Here is an 18,653-nt window from a genome sequence, read left to right as displayed (position 1 = left end):
ATATATATCATTTCTCTAAAAAGTAAAAACTATTTTATGAGAATACAATGAATACGTATTATTACTTACATTATTCATTTAAAAAAGCTAAAAAATATTTATGGGTTCGAGCTTAATACTTAATAGTCATCTGACTCATTTATGTAAGATTCGATAAATAATAATTCTAAAAACAAAATTCAACAAATATAAATTATAAACACATTTTCCCTCCAAAAAAATCGTTTGGACCCGTTTTGCAAGCATAATATTAAAAAGATATAAAAAGGCCATCAAAGATTGAAATAAAATTTGAAAGAGCATGCTTCTTCACTTTGCCACTTATTTCATTCAAATTCTCCTCTCTGCTAAGCACAAACCCTATCAACCTTAACCTGCAGTTAACAAAGACCAACGCTGGACGTCAACGACCCTTTGGATTTCGAGTTAGAGGATGAATTTCTCAAACCCCCGCCCAAAGTTAGCAATAAAAGGTACCCCTTTTCCCTCTTCAAAGTTTTTATTTTTAACTTTTCATTTTTGTGGTTACGGGGGATTTTAGGGTTTAATAGTTTTTATTATCTAACTTCAAAAACCAAGTACATGATTTGATTTGGTTTACTTAGGGTTGGGTCGGTAAATGTTGCTTACTACTAACTTATGGAAAATTTTGAGTCTGGATTAGGAGGAAGAAGGTTATTGGGTTGGATGATCTTCTTACTGATCATTTAAGAGAACAGGAAAAGCTCAAAGAAGAACAAAATGAGCAGGAAAAGCCAAAGACGAAAAAGGCTAAGAAGGATGCAAGTTCCTATGATGATGATGAAGATCCCAGGGAAGCTTACTTGACAAAACTTGTTGAGAAGTGTGAAAATCAGGCAAAATAGTTTATTCCCCTTGTTCTTATTTTGTTAATGTTATTATTTTGCCTTTATTTCTTCATTATCGATTACTATTTAGATTTTAATGATTTTATTCCACTTGGTGGGAAAAGTCTTGTTATCTTCATTGTTTGTCATTCATTAGCAATCACTTGGATTGTTCTGTGCAGTTGAAAGATTTTGGTGAAGAAGAAGATATTCCTCTCTGGGGAGTGAAAGTCTTTGGAGATAAGGTTATTATACTAACTCAATTCTCTGATATCATCTATCATCTATGTATGGCTTGCTGTTGGTTTTAAGCTTGGATGTATGAGAATAGGGATGTTTCTTTTCATGAGATGCAGAAAGCCTTTCCACCGCTGGAATTTCCTGAGCTTGGAAGCTGCAAACTTCTGCAGTCATTTTTGAACAGTGAGCTGAATTCTGTGGTGGAATTGGCAGCCGAAAAAGGTTGCTATGCCATTTTGTTTGTTCAGGCAGTATTTTTGGCAACTCATAGGCCATTTCCTTTTAGAATTGCAAAATACCAAGTAGTGCCTGATTTAAGTCAGGATGCTGCGTTGTTTCAGGTGATAACTTTCTTGAAGGATTGCTCATCAATGGTTGGCTTCCAAAATTAGCATTCCTCTGTGGTCATATAGAAAAACCAGTAGCCATTTGGTCCTTCAACACAAGTGAGTGAAAGTTTAGTCTCATGTTATGTTGTTACCAGCTTTAAGCATAGCAGTAATATTGTCACTCATCTATTTTTGTTTTGTTCGTTCAGTGTTATATTCATCAAATGAAGAGCTTCGAAACTCATCCTCTGACTTTTGGTGTGCAGTTCTCTCTTCTAGAAAAGAGGTAAAGACATGTTTGTTATGTTTTCTTTTGGTAATGATAGATGATGGTTGTAGCAGTAACAATTTTGACTGAGCATGTTTCGTTTAAATCTATTTTCAATTGATACTTTAGTATTAAATACAGAATCATTATTTTTAGGTTGATCAATTGCCTGTCGAAATTGGTTGGTTTCCTGAGTACTCAGATTTGAGAACAGCTCTTGACACTCATGGGTTTCTTTTTGAATTTTCATCCAGTGGTGAACCCAAAAATTTAGGTAACTATGTTGAGATATTTGCAGTATTTCAAGTGTAACAACAAAGACATTGCGACATATATTTATTTCCATCCTTCTAAGAAGATCTCTGTCTCTGTCTCCTAGATTCTGACACTGGAGAACCACCCCAAAATATTAGAGCCTGGCTCAAATTTGTCACTGCTTGTTGTTTAATACGGTAAGCCACAACAATGTGTCTACTTAGACGATCATGTGAATTGGTTTTATGTTACTTTATTACCTTTGGCACACTTAAAGAATTGGCTTAAAGAATAGAAGGATTAAGTGTTTACTAATGACTTTTGGCGTATCATAGTTTTTTTACCATCACTGATGTCTAATGTACCATAGTGATTTGTTATTAAGTGTTTATTTGAAACTTCAGTATATATTTTGCACATTTAAGGTGTAAATCCTTATTACTCTAAGCTCTTTTATTAATGTGTTTTTGACTGGTGGTGTGTTATGATTCATGATTCAAAAATTAGACAAATGATTTTGGGACTTGATTTATGATTTGACATCCTTGTTTATTGATGTGACAATGTCAACTTACGCCTTTTTATTCTCACTGCAGGAGTAAAAGACCAGTATTTTCTGTTGTAGAAGCTGAAGAACTCATTGAAATTATTATATGTCTATTTCTAGATCGCCAGTTTCAAGGTTTATTAGTGCTTTTGAATGATTGCGTAGAAGCGATTGTCAATTACTTCACAGACCAGGAATGGCATTCAAGTTGTGAGAACATAGCAAAATTCATTGCTTCCAGGTTGTTATAACTTTTTAGTACCAGTAATAATAATTCAGTGTAGTTCTTGAACTATGAACTTAGTAGCTTTACTTATCTACCCAATTGTAGCTTTGTTTAATGCTGGATAATTAAACTTAATAGAGAAGTGATTGTCATCACTGGAAGTTGGACCAAACAATATTATACTCTAAATGTTAATTCTTAGTGCTGAGATATTTATACATTCTGAATTTCTGTATGTGGTAATCATCAATGAAATCAGTTAGCATTAATTAGTGCGAACTGTAAATAAACAAGCTGAAGTGTATTTTAGTGCTTGCCCAGTTACTTCATCTTCGCTTCCTTTCTCTTATTCTAACTGGCTTGGACATGCAGAGTCTCAAAGGATTTGAATTGCATCCAATCTGTTGAGTGCATACCGGTAGCTAGCTCCCGTTGTAAGCAACTTAAGAGTGCCATGGCGTATCAGAACCTACTTTCCTGTTTTGATGGAGTATGTTGCTTCCCCTTTTACCACTCAGTTGTGTTCTGCTTATGCATGTTTCCATGGACTATTACCTGTTTCAATATTTTCCACCAGTTTAATTTCCAAATTATCATATATATGCAATTTTTTTTAATGCATTCTTGGATCATTGGTCAATATCATTGCAAAATCAAAATGCACTCTCATAACTCAACAATTATCACTACAAAATTAATTGCATTCATATCTCAAAAATCTGGGTACAGGCTTGCATCTTAGCTTTTTGAAAGTTAGCTTGATTCAGTTTTTGTGTCAGGCCCACAATGGAGAAGACATCCTGAGATTGCTTAGGGCAATTAACTTCAAAGACAAAAGTTGCGATTTCTTCAAGATGTACATTCACCTAGTTTTGACAGAGAACTGGGTTTTGTCCAACTCATTAATCGAAGACAATCCAGTAATCTATGAAATGTTCTGTCTTTTTCTAAGACAATGCTCTAGCTTGATTTCAGCATCAGACCTACGATCATATGCGTCAAAGGTGAACGAAATGTCTTTCTTATTATCAACCTGTGGTTTGATTGCAGTGCAATCAAATTTAAAGAAATGATTTTGTTATACAGGTTCGTCATAGGGCTGCATATCTTATGCACTTCTCCATCTACAAGTAGTTGGTTTCTGGTATGTATTGTACAGTATACTATTCACTTCATGGATAAACCTGAACACTATAACCAGAGTTGTTCATGTTAAGAGATAAAGACATGAATTTTTTTGGTGTCATTGTTTCTCATAACATTCTTTCTTCTTGTGTAGAGCCTTAAAGGACCATATTTTGAAGGGTAAGAGTTTGCAAGATTAAAGTGGCATGGCTTCAGCAACTTATTTTGACCGAGATTCTTCAGACTCCCGGATATTTTTGCTACTTGTTGGGTGGCATGAATCAATATCTAAGTAGCTGACAATTATGAATTATCTACCTTTTATCCAATTACCTTTTGTTAAATGCCCTGCATTTGTAAAATCCATTGTATATCAATCAAACTCTTTTAACCAAAGCTGCATCTCACGTTGCATTTCTTTGTCTGAGTTGGCAAAAACCAAAGTAAGAAATTATAAGGAAAAATGAAAAATTTAAAAATGGATATCAAATGAGACTGCGCTTTATAATGTTGATTTATAGTGCCGAATGCTACTACATTTTAAAGCAAGGAGTGGAGTGTTTTTTGAAAATTAATTTTCTATTAAAGATAAAAGAAAAATAAAAAACAAAAAATAAATATTTTAAATTCTAAATTTGAATTATTCATATAAAATATATATGTAAATTCAGGTGAAGTCAACTTTACGTGAAGTTGATAACTAAGAGCTTTTAGATGATTTGATTGATTTGACTAAATTTTCATTTAACGGATCTTAACTATTAAATTCACGTGAAGTCGACTGCATTTAAGTTTTTACTAAAATATAATAATAGAGAGATTTATTTAATTAATAAGAAGTACATCACTTTTTATTTAGTGAAGAGTGTTTAAGAATAAACTATTTATAGAAGACTTTTAACAAGGAAAATACAAAACGACTCACGTTAAAAAAATAATAAAAATAGAAAACCTACTGTGGATGTTAATAAAAATAAAAAACCTATATGAGAACATACATTATTACATAAAAAAATGGGTGGTGAGAATAATAACGAGAGAGTGGAAAATAAAAAAACGTGATTGAGGGAGGGTCGGAGCGCTTTGGAGTATTTGAAATTAGGTTCGGTAAACCGTTGGGGTACCAAACCGAACCCTCGTTTCCGTTCTTCTTTTCCCTTTTCCCACATCTTCTCTGTGTCTGAAAAATGGCGAAGAAATCTTCCATTGGAATCGGTACTTTGATGCGTAAGAAGCTTTCTGATATCACTAACAACTCTGACTCTCAACACAATCTACTTCCTCTAGCATTTCCCGCCATCGACGCCGATATCCCTTCCATTCAACAACTCCTCACTGTAACTCAATTAACACTTGTTTCCAATTCTTCTCCCTTCCTTTGTTTAGTTTCTAACTTACTTTGTTCATTGAATGCAGGAAAGAACGCAGTTAATACAACTCATTGCAGAGAAAGAGTATCCTCTCTCATCGTAATTTCAAACTGTTTGTTATTTATTGTTTCCTTGATTGCGAATTGAACAGCGAATTGATAGAATCTAACGGAGCTGAGTTGAGAAGAATGCAAGCCGATATCAAGAAACTCCAACTCCAAAATCGGAACCTTGCTCAGTCTAACAGCTTAATGTTAGCGGTTAGTTCGTTCAGCGTTTCGTTCCTTTCGTTGTTCTTGTCCTGCGATTTGATAATGGTGATTGATGATTCTGTTATGTTAATTTTTGCAGGAGCTTAATTTGGGAAGGGATAAGGTAAGCATTCGCATGAGTTCATCACTGCACTCTTAATTTCAGAAATGCAAATTGTTTTGTTAATTTCGATTCGATGCGTTTCGTTTCAGAGAAAATTATTGCAACATGAGATTTCATGCAGATCTGCTTTAATCAAAGCAAATGCCCTAAAAGCTGGTAGTAACGATGAAGGAAGACGCAAAAGAAGTAGATGTAAATTCTTGGATTTAATTTCTTCATCTAAATTTATTTATATTATTATTATTAGTCTTGTGGATTTTAATTTTAAGCTTTGTTATTATATGAAACCTTGCAGCTATTGGTTCTGACAAGGTTAAAGACAATAATAGGTTAGTTCATTCACTCTTCAACAGGAACATGCCAATTGAACAATTGAGAGAGAGATAAGTTCATAGTTTCTTCTTTTGTTATTTGCAGAAGACGATCGAGGAGACATTCGGCTTTCGTGGAAACACATGAACACGAAGCTTCAGAGAATTTGTTTGAGATAGAGGATACAATAATGTTGCATTCTTGTTCAGCAGGAGAAAGATCAAAGTTAAGAAATGAAGCTCCAAGAAGTTCTTTTGGAAGACCCTTGAGAAGAGCAGCAGAGAAGGTTCAATCTTACAAGGAAGTTCCTTTAAATGCCAAAATGCGAAGACTAGAATGAATGAAACAAATCAAAGTGGTAGAACTCTTAGCTGTGTTCATGTTTATTTGAGTATGTTGTATCTTGTGTTATTTTGTTGTAATCTCGATGCTATTTTTTGTTATTAAATGAGACAAAATTACTCTTTGATGATTATCATGGATTTTGAAAGTTTGATTAAGAATTTATTTAACTCACTTATACATATTAAACCCTACATAAATAGAAAAAATCCCAACTCTTGTCTAAGGTTTGATGTCGATCATTAGTTCTAACTAGTTCAGTGTCATATTATTAATTATTATACAGCTCCTAATCCTAGGCATTTCCCATCACACACTCACACACATTACATAAGTTCATTTTTGGGTTCATTTTTCGTCCTATAAGACTTAAATCCGGGTATGGTTATTAAAGAGGCATAAGATATGCCATTCAACCAAGCCTCCAACCACTTATATTATTATTGTTTTTTTTTTTTGGTCAAGTAGATTAGACAACCCTCAATCTTAGGTATCACAACACACACTCGCGCACCCACACTTTGAGGTTTAATGTAGGACATTAGTTCTTAGTTCATACTAGTCATAATTTTTGGCTGAATGTTGGGTTGAATCGGGCAAAAAAAGTTCTCTTTGTTTTTGGTAAGTGTAAGGGGCACTAGGCCCAAAAAAGGTTATCTTAAAGAGTATCCATTGGACCTCAGCACTCAAAGCCCATTCAGTTCTAATGACATGGTCAAAACAAAACATGACCATGACCAAAAAGAGAAACCATGAATAACCAAAGCCAATGTTACTAAACATGGACACAATTCATGACAAAAAGAAATAAATAAACATGGACACAATTGTAAAAGTCAAAAGAAACTCAAAATTAAAAATTGAATTTAATAGCACAACGTTAAATCAAGCCACTAGGCATATTGTTAGGATTTTGCTGTGTTTTGTGTAAGATTATAAATTCAAATCACTACTCATATATTATACTACAAGTAAAAGTGTTTAATTTCTCACAATATAAATTATGTTGAATATCTTATACATGCTAATATGTGATTAAACAATACTAATTAATAAACTACTATTTTGCACGAATAATACATCAAAATTAATATCCTAAAAATCAAAGAAGATAACCGGAGAAATGATTTAGAGATTTAAAGGGTCATAAAGGCATGTGAACTTTTTCTTGACAAGTGATTTGTGACCAAATGAGGATTGTGCAGCCATGTGAATTGAGACTCATAGTCAATGCCACAATTCTTCCGTGCTGTGTGCTAGTAGGCATCATCCATGTTCTTTCATGGTCCAATAAACCTTTATGAACAAAGAAACCGTGTGGGTCCTCATCTCTTTCTAATATTAATTTGTTTTCTTTTCCATTTTTATATGCATAATAACATTAAAAAAAAAAAAAAAACTTTAGGTGCTTGTTTTGATGATGATGTGTATTCCATTTATTATTGGTTTAATTATTCTGTTGGTCCCTATAGTTTCGTAAAATTTTTAATTAGGTCCTTATACTTTTTTTCTTTTTAATTGGATTTTTACACTAATTTTTTTTCAATTAAGTCCCTCTTAGTAGTACTTGGCTTAATTTTATAGGAATCCAACTAAAAAAAAGAATTGGTATAGACACCTAAATAAAAGAAAAAAAAAAGTGTAGAAACCCAATTAAAAAAAATTGGTGCAAGACTCAATTAAAAAAAAAAGTATAGGAACCTAATTGAAAATTTTGCAAAACTATATGACCAACAGAATAATTAAACATTTATTATTTTACTAATACACTACTAACCCGGGAACCAAAACCACACACATTTCTCTTGGCACTTACCCTCATTGTGATGGATTACTCTATCTATAATAATATTAATAATCACATTTCACCTGGAATAAGACAAAGTTTAAGGATTTTAGAAGGGAAATAATTAAATTAAAGTACAAATTTATTTAAATTTTCAATGTTTTTAATATATTGTTTTTTAGCTTTTTAATATTCTAAAAATTATTTGTTTTGAAAGAATATAAAATGGTAACCCTTCAAATTCATATTTCTAGACATCTATCCTTTAAACTTTCAAATAAAAAAATTTCATTGCGTTTTTTATATTCAAATAATTTAGAAAGATAAAATCATTACTCCTTACTAAATTTTTTATTTAAACAAATGTTCATTTCAAAAAAAATTATGTCGTCATAAATAAATATGTAGTTAAAAAATTAGATAATATTAATTAATTATTTACGAAATAAATAAGACAAAAAATGCATAAAATATAGAAAAAAGTAAACTAAAAAATGTATATAATTAATTTTAAACATTTATTTAAAATTGGAGATGAAAGTAGTAATATGGACATCTAGTACTAGTAATGGTGAAGTGTGAAAGAGTGAAAATGGAGCCCACAGATCAGAATGCAGAAAAAAACATGCTCTTGTTTTTTCCGGATTTTGGATTTTGTTATTTTTTTTAACAAATAATATTAGGCCACGTGGCACTATCTAACGACCAATCTATGATGCTCACATGCAACGATCTGGTCGGAATAAACGACAAAACAAGGCGTCGTTTTATTACCCTTCCAGACCCAAAAGCCATGTGAATTCAATTTTTATATTTTTTGAAAATTCACAAGGTAGTTTCACAAGCTACGCATGTGATGTAGGTTAGTTGCACTATGATCTTGTGCTAAGATTTTAATTTAATTTTCTTAATCTTTTTTCAGATTATGTTACATTATAAGCCATTGTCTTTATCCAACAATATATTACGAAAGGAATTAGTTAAATGAATCATCACATTCACAAGTTAATTATCCTTTGCTGACTACAAAACATAATTTAATATTGAATCTTGTTAGCTAGTCATAAAACTCTTCCACTGACTATAATTTAAAATTTGACAATGTTATGTATACACTAAAATCAACTAACAGTATAAAAAAATGGGAAAAGTTGTGTTAATTTTGCGACAGTACAATCTTATGCTTTGTCGCATCTTTATGCATGATTATAAGGTTTGTAATTGGTTTGTGACATCCAACATACATGAATTAGATCCACACAGTTGATCTCATCTAGTGAAAAAAAAAAAAGACTTTGTTAAGAGTTTTTTTTTAAAAAAAAAAAAAAAAACTCAACATAATAAAGTGGAGCAACTAATTAGGAAATCTGAAATAACTAGTCAAACACTAAATATGAATCTGTAATACAATTATCGCTGATATTGCTATTAAGAACTAGAAGGAACAAAATCAACCCAATTTTTGTAACTCCTAATTTAACTTATTGATAATTTTTCCATGTCTGCTTTTTTTATTCCTGACAATTTTAATATTTTTTTTTAACCACGTATTTCAAATAATAGCAAAAAAGTTAATCAATTACCTATTACGTTATGAATTGCTGAATTGTTTTTGGAATAAATTTTGTTAAGAATATTAAGAGAGATATCTATAAACAAAAAATAATAGGTAATACATGTTAATTACATATATCTCTATTTAAAAAAAAAATCTTTAAATTATGAATATTTCAATATTAAAATCCTTAAATTCATTCAGACAGCATTATATACTAAAAGATTTAGTTAAGAAGAAATCAAATCACAAACATGCATGGGGATGGTCATGGTTGAAGTCATAATCCTAGTTAAGGGTTGCTTACAAGAGAGAGTTTATCTATGTCATAACAATTCCTCTATTCTATATTTCATGCATGATTCAAAGTATAAAAATATATAATAACTGAATCAATTTAAGTATTAAAATTTAGTTAATCGGGCCCCAACTTTTTTTTTTTTTTTTGTGTTAACGACTGCTTGGGATTCCAAAAATCTACAAAACATGATATGATTGGTGATGGAATTGACGACCCACCTAAAGACTTTAATCAAAAGAAAAAAGTAGCTCCCTCTATAGCTAAGTGAAATTAAACTATATATTTAATAATCTTAATTAAATAAAATTGTATCTATTCTTAATTTTACTTTTGAGTGAATGGAACCCACACGGTTTAAACAAAGTTGTCATCCATAATTCTCTATTAGCCGTTAATTTAAGACCCCACTTATGATGGACTAAACACACTCCAATTTGTTCGTAAATGTTATTATGTGTGTTAATCTAAGTTCTAATTACATGTTAATCAAAAGGTATATATATTCCATTCTTGATGTTACCTAAAGCTTAGGTAAATTTTAGTTGTTCTTGTGTTTGATTTGATTTGAGGGTTACACACAATAATTCATTTACTCTCTTAATTAAGAAAATACAACTTGATTTAATTTGTTGATGGCATCTCTCACATGCATGCAGACCAAAATTGGTCATATTCAAACGCTGCATTTAATTTGATTATAATTTGATAATTGATATGTTTACGTGCATGAAAGTAACGTATAGCCTTTTTTAATTTATCAAATTGAAAGCTTTTGTAGTAGACACCCACTTCTTATTTCATTATTAATTTGTTTATTATTATTATTATTATTATTATTATTATTATTATTATTATTATTATGAGGGATGCTAGGGGGTCAGCAACTTTTATGATTGGTAGTTATCAAATAGCCATCTATCAATGATGATTTAATGGTGTGAGATTGATGTGAGATTTCATCCAATGACTCACCTTTTTTTGCTGGTTACATGCTGGCCAAAATTCAACAAAACTGCTGCTCCTAGACTTTTCCGTTTCTTTAATGTAAATAAAAAATAGATTTACATATATGCTATCGTTGAGATTTTAGACAACATAATGATCAATATCCTACACTGCTTCACATAATTTTACCATTAATTACATTTCTTTTTTATTTAACCTTGAAAATGTACACGCTACAAATATTACATAGATTTAAATAAATTTATATTTATTTTGGGTTTTGGTTTCTGTAAATTTTTATTTTAATTTTGCTTCAATAAAATTAAAAAGTTTTTTATTTTAATATCTACTATTAATTTATTTCGTTAACTGCGCTAACCTGATATGTTAATGATAAAGTGGAAAATTGAAATATTAATGTAATAAGACGTAAGGGTAAGCACAGGTAGTGGGTACTCGATTATCCGTTCGAACCCAAATCAAATTAATTAAATTGGTTTTGAAACTAACGGGTAATCGGGTCCAACCTGAATCAAACTGATTGCTTTTGTTAGTGATTGGTTCGGATATCAGTTTTGGGGGTGCGGAACCCGAACCAACCCGCGAACCCGATCATATATTAATTAAATAAAAAAATAAAAAATATATATGGCTTTTTTTATTTGACAATGATTATTCATTATTAATATGTTTTGATTTTAATGAGTTTAATTTTTAATGTATTTGGTGTTTAACATGTTTGGATTATTTTTATTGATGTCACATGTTTATTATACTTGTTGAATTTTTTAGATAAAAATTTGGTTTTTTTTTTTATGAATTTCAAAATCATCGGGTATCAAATTATCCAAATCGAACCAATTCGTTCTTAATTGGTTTGGTTTGGTTTGGGTACATGTATAAAAAAATGCAAATCCGAATCAAACCGAATCAATTACATTTTAATCGGTTCGATTCTAATTTTACCATAAACCCAAATCAAACCGATTCGTGCTCACCCCTAATAAGACGTGTCGTATCATATCACTAAAATTAAAACCTTTTGCATTTTATTAGACCAAAACTTTAAAAAAAAAAAAAATAATAGCAGTGACTAAAATAAAAACTTTTTAAATTTTGTTGGATCAAAATCCATAAAAAAAATTAGAGAGGTCAAACTAATTACAAACATGTATTTTATAGAAACAAAAAACTGATTTAATTAACTCTATTTTCTACTATATAAAATTGATTTTAATTAAGACTTGCAATAAGTTTCTCTATATAGAAATAGATATTGCTTTTCTGTTTTGGTGTATATTCTTGTTGTGTGTAAAAGATTGAAATTAAAGCATAGTAGTCAAAAGGGGTAGAATATGGCATTATATTCCGCGACAACAATAATAATGTAATTAACTTTGGGATCACTTTGAATTTGAGCTAAGCAGAATGATTCTATCGCCTATTATTGGTGGCAACTAATTAACCACTTAACTTTCATAAGTATCATTAATTATTTCTATTTCCCTTACTTTTGGTATTGTTAACAGTTAATTAACACAAGACACAAGTTGATTATAAAAGCAAATGTTCCCCTTATTACTTGTTACTCTGAAACCTTAAATCTAGCAAGGACATGCATAAATCCCAATCTCATTTCTCATAACAAAACAACTATTAATATAACCTCAAAGTCAAAACTTTCAACTTATTATTATTATTATTATTATTATTATTATTATTATTATTTGGTGACTGATTTCAACTTATCATTAGCTCAAGTTCACATATTTAAGAAGATATATATAACCCAAAAAAAATGTAAAAAAATCAATTGGTAGAAATTAAAGGAATGATGTCTACTAAACATTTATAAAGTGTTAATTATTTGTTTAGGGTGAACCCAATTTAGGGTGAAAAATATGTTAGGTGTGTAGTGTACTCATCATGGCCCCTACCAACACTTTATCACTTTTATGTATCAAGGTAACACAGAAAAGGACTTTTTTTTTTTAATTACTTTTTTTATATATCATTCATTGACACCTTCTTAGATATTGAGTTCGTGAATAAGATTTAATAAATAAAAAAAATAGACAAATAGTTTTTTAGTATTTTTTTAAGGCTCATTTTTTTCGATATGGCAGCAGCGTGTGTGTTGTGCGTGGATGTAAAGAACATAGGTGCTAGACATGGATGTGGGACAGTTTGTTTTGAAACAGTAAAAAGAAAAATCGGACTATCCGATTTTTTTGTTAAAAAAAAATTGTCTTCTAATTGGACAGTCCGAGTTGTGTAGGAGAGAGAATTTGAATTTTGGCTAAACTAATCGAACCGTCTGATTTGTACATTCTAAATTTTTTTAATTATTTAAATACAAATCGGAGGGTCCGATTTTTGTATAAAAAAAATCGGATTGTCCAGTTTTTGTTCCTGACATCACAGTTGCATAAAATACCCATACATTTCATAACTGTGTCCTACACCATTTTTCTCTCCATATCTATAAAAAAATGTGTTTTTTTTAAATATTATTCAAATAATATATATACATCACAAAGATATATATATAGATCCTGTGTACAGTGACCTTGCACCTACTACTACTGCCGCCACCACTCATCAATAATATGATCTACCAAAAAACTAATTATTGTTTCTTAATTCTTAATATAATATTCTGAGAAAATTAATATCAATAATCAAGAACTATTATAATTCATTTTGTCATCATTACTATCTCGAAGCACAATGCTTCTTTTCTAGTAAGCTCTAATAACCCTTAAATAAATGTCACATCTAACTAATTAGTTGTTGTTTTTTTTTCCCTCGTGTCCAAGCCTTTTCATAAAAAATTCTAAATTATTGAATCCCTCTAATAATCAACACTTCCCTACTTACATAAGGCAAAGATTAATTATGAATTATAAGGTGTTTAATTAATATAGACTATATAGTATGAATCACTACAAGAAAATAGAGTTATTTTGACACTTTATTTTTTAACACCATAATTAAATGTCAAAATTAATATATATTTTTGACAAATATCACAAATGTTAAATTTTCTATGTTTTCTTGATGAATAATTTGACCATAGAAAATTACTCTTCAATTTTGACACTCATTTGTTTTCAATTTACTCCACTATTTTTCTTCTTCTTTGGCTCTGTTAATTTTGACATCACACTGCTCTCAGTTTAAGATTATACTACTCATTCTTTATTTTCAAAATCTCAATTTATTCTTTAGTTTCAAGATCTCATCTCATTCTTTGTTAAAATTTTTTGTTGAGAATATTTTATAGTTAATAAGTGTCAAAATAAATAATATTTTTGACAATTAATAAGTATCACAGAAATATGTTCTCAAAATTTTCTAATAAATTATTTTTGACAGCCAATATTTATCAAAATAAAATTTAAATTTTTTTCACAATCACTTATATGTTAAAAATACTATTTTTGACAAAACTTTTATTAACATATTTTCATAGTTAAAATAGTGTCAAAATTTGTTTTTTTGACAAATTTTAATTTTCTATTACACATTATAACCCTCAAAAATAATCTATATTGTTGTAGTGAATATTTTGGATACTACTCTTTTAGAAAGAATATGTTACTAATTTTTTAAGTGTTTCAATATTAGGATTAAAAAAAAATTACAATCATCGTCACATGTTATATTACATTTAGAATTCACCTTTACTCATGCTTTTGAAACATTCTTAATTAATTCAAATCAAGTAAAATATAATGTACATACTCTAATTAAATGGGATAATTATATTGATATCATTGCATATATAGTCTTGACTTTTAGATTTTACAATTAACTTTTAAAACATTAATCATCGTAACAAATCCGGCGTGGAATGTACGAATTATAAGCAATACAGTGTAGTTTTGAAGGATTCAATCAAAAGAATCTAATAAAACTCAACTTTATTTTATTCCCCGAAGAAAACAAATTAATTAATTTTGATGGATATGGAGTAAATGTCACTCCTAAGACAGATGCCAAAATCAATGTGGCTCTCACGTGTTTCTGTCTTTCTAATGAATTTCTTTATTTGACTTTATCATATACATAAAATAAAATTTCATATTTAATTAGTATTACACATGTGTTATAATAAGACACATTTATTTTTAAGAGCGTATATTGTTATTCCTAAATTAAAAATTATACTCCTAATATAATGATATTATTTCAATATATAGTATATTTATAATAAAATTTTGTCGAATTAAGAGAATGACATTATCATTATTTTAGAATATATAACCACTACAAAAATACAACCATAATATAATGTAGGGGAGCTAGGGGACCCTTGATTGGTATTTTTTTTTTTTTTTTTCTTATTGATTGGCTTGATATTTGGATGCATATTTTGGGATACCTTTGTAGGCATGTTAAGGGTTCAAAGTAATTAACTCTCATCAATTAGATTAGAATTTTGCACTCCATTTCTCCAACCGGATCATATTATGTGCTCAACCCAAGAAAGAACCACAAATACGATAATGTAGGACCCATTATTAAAGATGAATTATTGGTCCCACAACCCACCAAGTTTAGATATTGTAAATCTAATAATATTGATGATGATTTTATATATAATTAATTAACCTATTAAAATGTTGATAATAACGTATTATAGAGAGGCAACTATTTATGTTAAATAGTTTAATTTCCGTTTCTTTTTTCCCCTACAATATTCTAGGAGATCAAATAGATGGGTCTCAAATCTCAATAGTTTGTTTAAGGGAGCAATATTTGTCTTATGAAAAAGTCTAAGAAATTAATTAGGGTGTAATCAATTTGGAGTCAATTAGTTAAAAATTAGTTTTTGTTTTTAATTTTAAAATTCGAAAATTAGAATAATAAAAGTTTTTTTTTTTATAATGAACTTATTTTTTAATTAATTGACTCCATATAATAAGTCTTTACAAATAAGTTAAAATATAATATTACATATAGGATACTAATTAATGAAGGACTACCAAATATCAAACGAATTACTTTTTTTCCATTGACTGATTAAATAATAATAATAATAATAATAATAATAATAATAATAATAATAATAATAATAATAATAATAATAATAATAATAATAATAATATGTTATGTCTTTTCTATTAGTGGAATGGCATATTTTTCTAGTTCTTTTCTATTTTCCTTTTCTAGAAGAACAACGTATTTGTACCAATAAATGCTCAAATTCTTGGAGTATATATATAGGAAGAGTTTCAAGTGTACCGGAATATAGGTTGTTATTTCAGTTGTTTTAACCGTTGATTTGAATTATAAAAAATATATATAATATATATTAATTGAAATTAACGGTTAAAATAACTGGAACATCGTGTTTCTGATCCTCTTAAAATTTTTCCATATGAATGAGGAATATGAAACTTTATTGGTAATGAGAAATGCTATTTCACTCACACACACACAAAAAAAAGAGACGAATCTAGCATTTTTTGCTATTTTAATTTTAATTTTAATTTTAATTTGTGTAATAAATTAAGTTCATAATACATGCCACACGTTAATTAAGCAAAGGGCATGAATATAATGTAGTGGACGGCACAAAGGCCAAAAGTTCCTAAAATTCTTGAACCCCATAAGAAGACAACATATTAGTGCCATCTCTTTGTACTATTGATATAAAAAAAATTTATATATAAGATAAATTGAATCAAAGAGAGTATACCATTAATAATAAAGAATCCTTGTAGCCACACTATATATTCACTAGTAGTGAATACCAAACTAAATAAATCAAATGCTTAAAAACAAAAACATCATAAGTATGGTTTTCAAGGTCCTTATTGTCTCCATTTTAATGCTTCATTTTGCCGCCACACTTAAGCATGCATAGATAGGTTTGATTAATAATTATTTGAGAAATTATTTATTTATTTATTTATTTATTATGAAACAAAGATTCTAATCAAACATAGATGCGACATAAAGGTGCGGCGCACTATTCACCTCCTTTTTGTGTTTAGCCTTTTTATTATCAATTTGGATTATTATTTAACCATACCCTTTTTATGATTTTATCTTCCTTGAGAGTAAAAAACAATGATGCAAATATTTTTGTCCATTAATTATATATTAAATTAGTAGGTGACCTATATGATAACACATCATGGAATTAACTAATGTATTTACCCTCATCATAAGGTTAACGGCCATTATTCAAAAAAATAAAATAATAATAAAATAAAAAATGACATGAACCGGACACGTGCCCTACTCTAAAGGGTATATATATGTTATAGGAAGAGTTTTAAGTATACTGGAATACCAGTGTTCTAATTATTTTAACCGTTGATCAGAATTATAAAAAATATATATAATATATATTAATTAAAATCAACGGTTAAAATAACTGAAACATCGGTATTTTCGATACACTTAAAATTTTTTCTATATTATAATGTTATAGGAAACATTTCAAGTGTATCGGGAGTACTAGTATTCCAGTTGTTTTAACCGTTAATCTGAATTATAAAAAATATATATAATATATATTAATTGAAATTAACGGTTAAAACAACTGGTGCACCGATACTTCGAGGTGCACTTGAAATGTTTTCAATGTTATAATGTTGATAACTTGATTGGTCTAGATGTGGGTTGCCCTAGGGTGTAGGGTTTTAATTTTTCAGGGGGTTGCCCTAGTGGCTAGCTGAGAATTGATCAAATAAAATAAAATATCATTTGATATTTAATATATATTATAAATTATGATACATTATAAAGTATAGGGTGTGTGAGGGTCCTAAATTAGTCAAATGGAAGGCTCCTTTCCACAGAGCATGACTTTTATTGTATTTCAAAGGGGTCCCCTCACACCTTTTTTTGGGCAAATATTGGTGGGAAAGTTTGGTTACCAGCTCCTTTTTGTGACCAATAAAACAAAAATCTATTGAGGGAATCTATTGACCCCTCAATAGATTGATAGATACTATTATTACCATGCCAATGAGTGAGATATATGTATATATATATATATATAGGCAAAGATTGCAACATGTTATATCTTTTCTTTATTATTTATGGTTGTATTATGAGGCATATGTTAAGCATTTATGCAACATGCAACCCTAATACCCTATTTCTCAAGTCAAATTAAAGTTGATTGTCTTTGACTTTGTTTTAAGGGAAAAAAAAAAGTTGTCATAAGAAAAAACATTTCATGAATTCCTATTTTACTTCACAATTAATATAATGATGCATGTATATATATTCACATCATATAGTGTAAATGTGAGTGAAAGTAATAAAGATATTTATGCATTGATCTAGAAGGGAGAAATATTATGTATAAGTAAAAAAATTACCAATGAGTTTTATTATCTTATGGAAAAAATTACAGATGGAACTAATTTATAAAAGTTTTCACTCTATTTTAATTTTACCCTTGTCCAAATATATATACTCTTAAGTCTTAATATGAGATTATGATAATTAAATTATATCACTTTTTTAGTTTTTATATTACATAAATATTTTATTCCTTTTATTTTGTTTGATAAAACAAAATGACATGCCATGAAGGCAATGTTTCCCTTAAATTTATTTATTTCCTGTAAAAATAAAATATAATAATAAGAATTTGCACATTATTATACGACTTGTGTATTTACCAAAAAGCACTGCAAGAGAAAAAAAAAAGTTTTTATTTGATTATAACAATGATGTGATTAATTATGTGAATTTCATATAGTTTAGAGACTTTAGATTCTATTTGAATGCATTTGAAGAAATATCTAATAATGACAACATCAAAAAATATTAGGGAGGTTGAAATTAAATAAATAAAT

The 18,653-nt window shown here is 29.0% G+C and overlaps 2 protein-coding genes across 2 annotated transcripts; both read left to right on the top strand.

The window, feature by feature from the left end:
- Positions 1–386: 386 nt before the first annotated feature.
- Positions 387–4,234, top strand: LOC112736442 (uncharacterized). The gene is made up of 13 exons (XM_025785898.3): positions 387–473; positions 665–857; positions 1,031–1,093; positions 1,205–1,310; positions 1,430–1,534; positions 1,627–1,703; positions 1,842–1,959; positions 2,065–2,137; positions 2,537–2,728; positions 3,086–3,203; positions 3,481–3,717; positions 3,800–3,857; positions 3,993–4,234. Coding segments are annotated over exons 5-12 (864 nt in total). The 5' UTR covers positions 387–473; positions 665–857; positions 1,031–1,093; positions 1,205–1,310; positions 1,430–1,533; the 3' UTR covers positions 3,848–3,857; positions 3,993–4,234.
- A 644-nt stretch (positions 4,235–4,878) lies between these two features.
- Positions 4,879–6,370, top strand: LOC112736441 (uncharacterized). Its single transcript, XM_025785896.3, has 7 exons — positions 4,879–5,175; positions 5,255–5,292; positions 5,360–5,468; positions 5,560–5,583; positions 5,673–5,775; positions 5,879–5,912; positions 6,001–6,370. Exons 1-7 carry the CDS (start codon positions 5,026–5,028, stop codon positions 6,233–6,235), a joined length of 693 nt encoding a protein of 230 aa, XP_025641681.1. The 5' UTR covers positions 4,879–5,025; the 3' UTR covers positions 6,236–6,370.
- Positions 6,371–18,653: the final 12,283 nt, after the last annotated feature.

This window comes from Arachis hypogaea, chromosome 13 (genome assembly GCF_003086295.3).
Source record: "Arachis hypogaea cultivar Tifrunner chromosome 13, arahy.Tifrunner.gnm2.J5K5, whole genome shotgun sequence".
Taxonomy (NCBI): Eukaryota; Viridiplantae; Streptophyta; class Magnoliopsida; order Fabales; family Fabaceae; genus Arachis; species Arachis hypogaea.
Note: the sequence above shows the minus strand (reverse complement) of the source record. Positions and strands in the feature narration are given on the sequence as shown.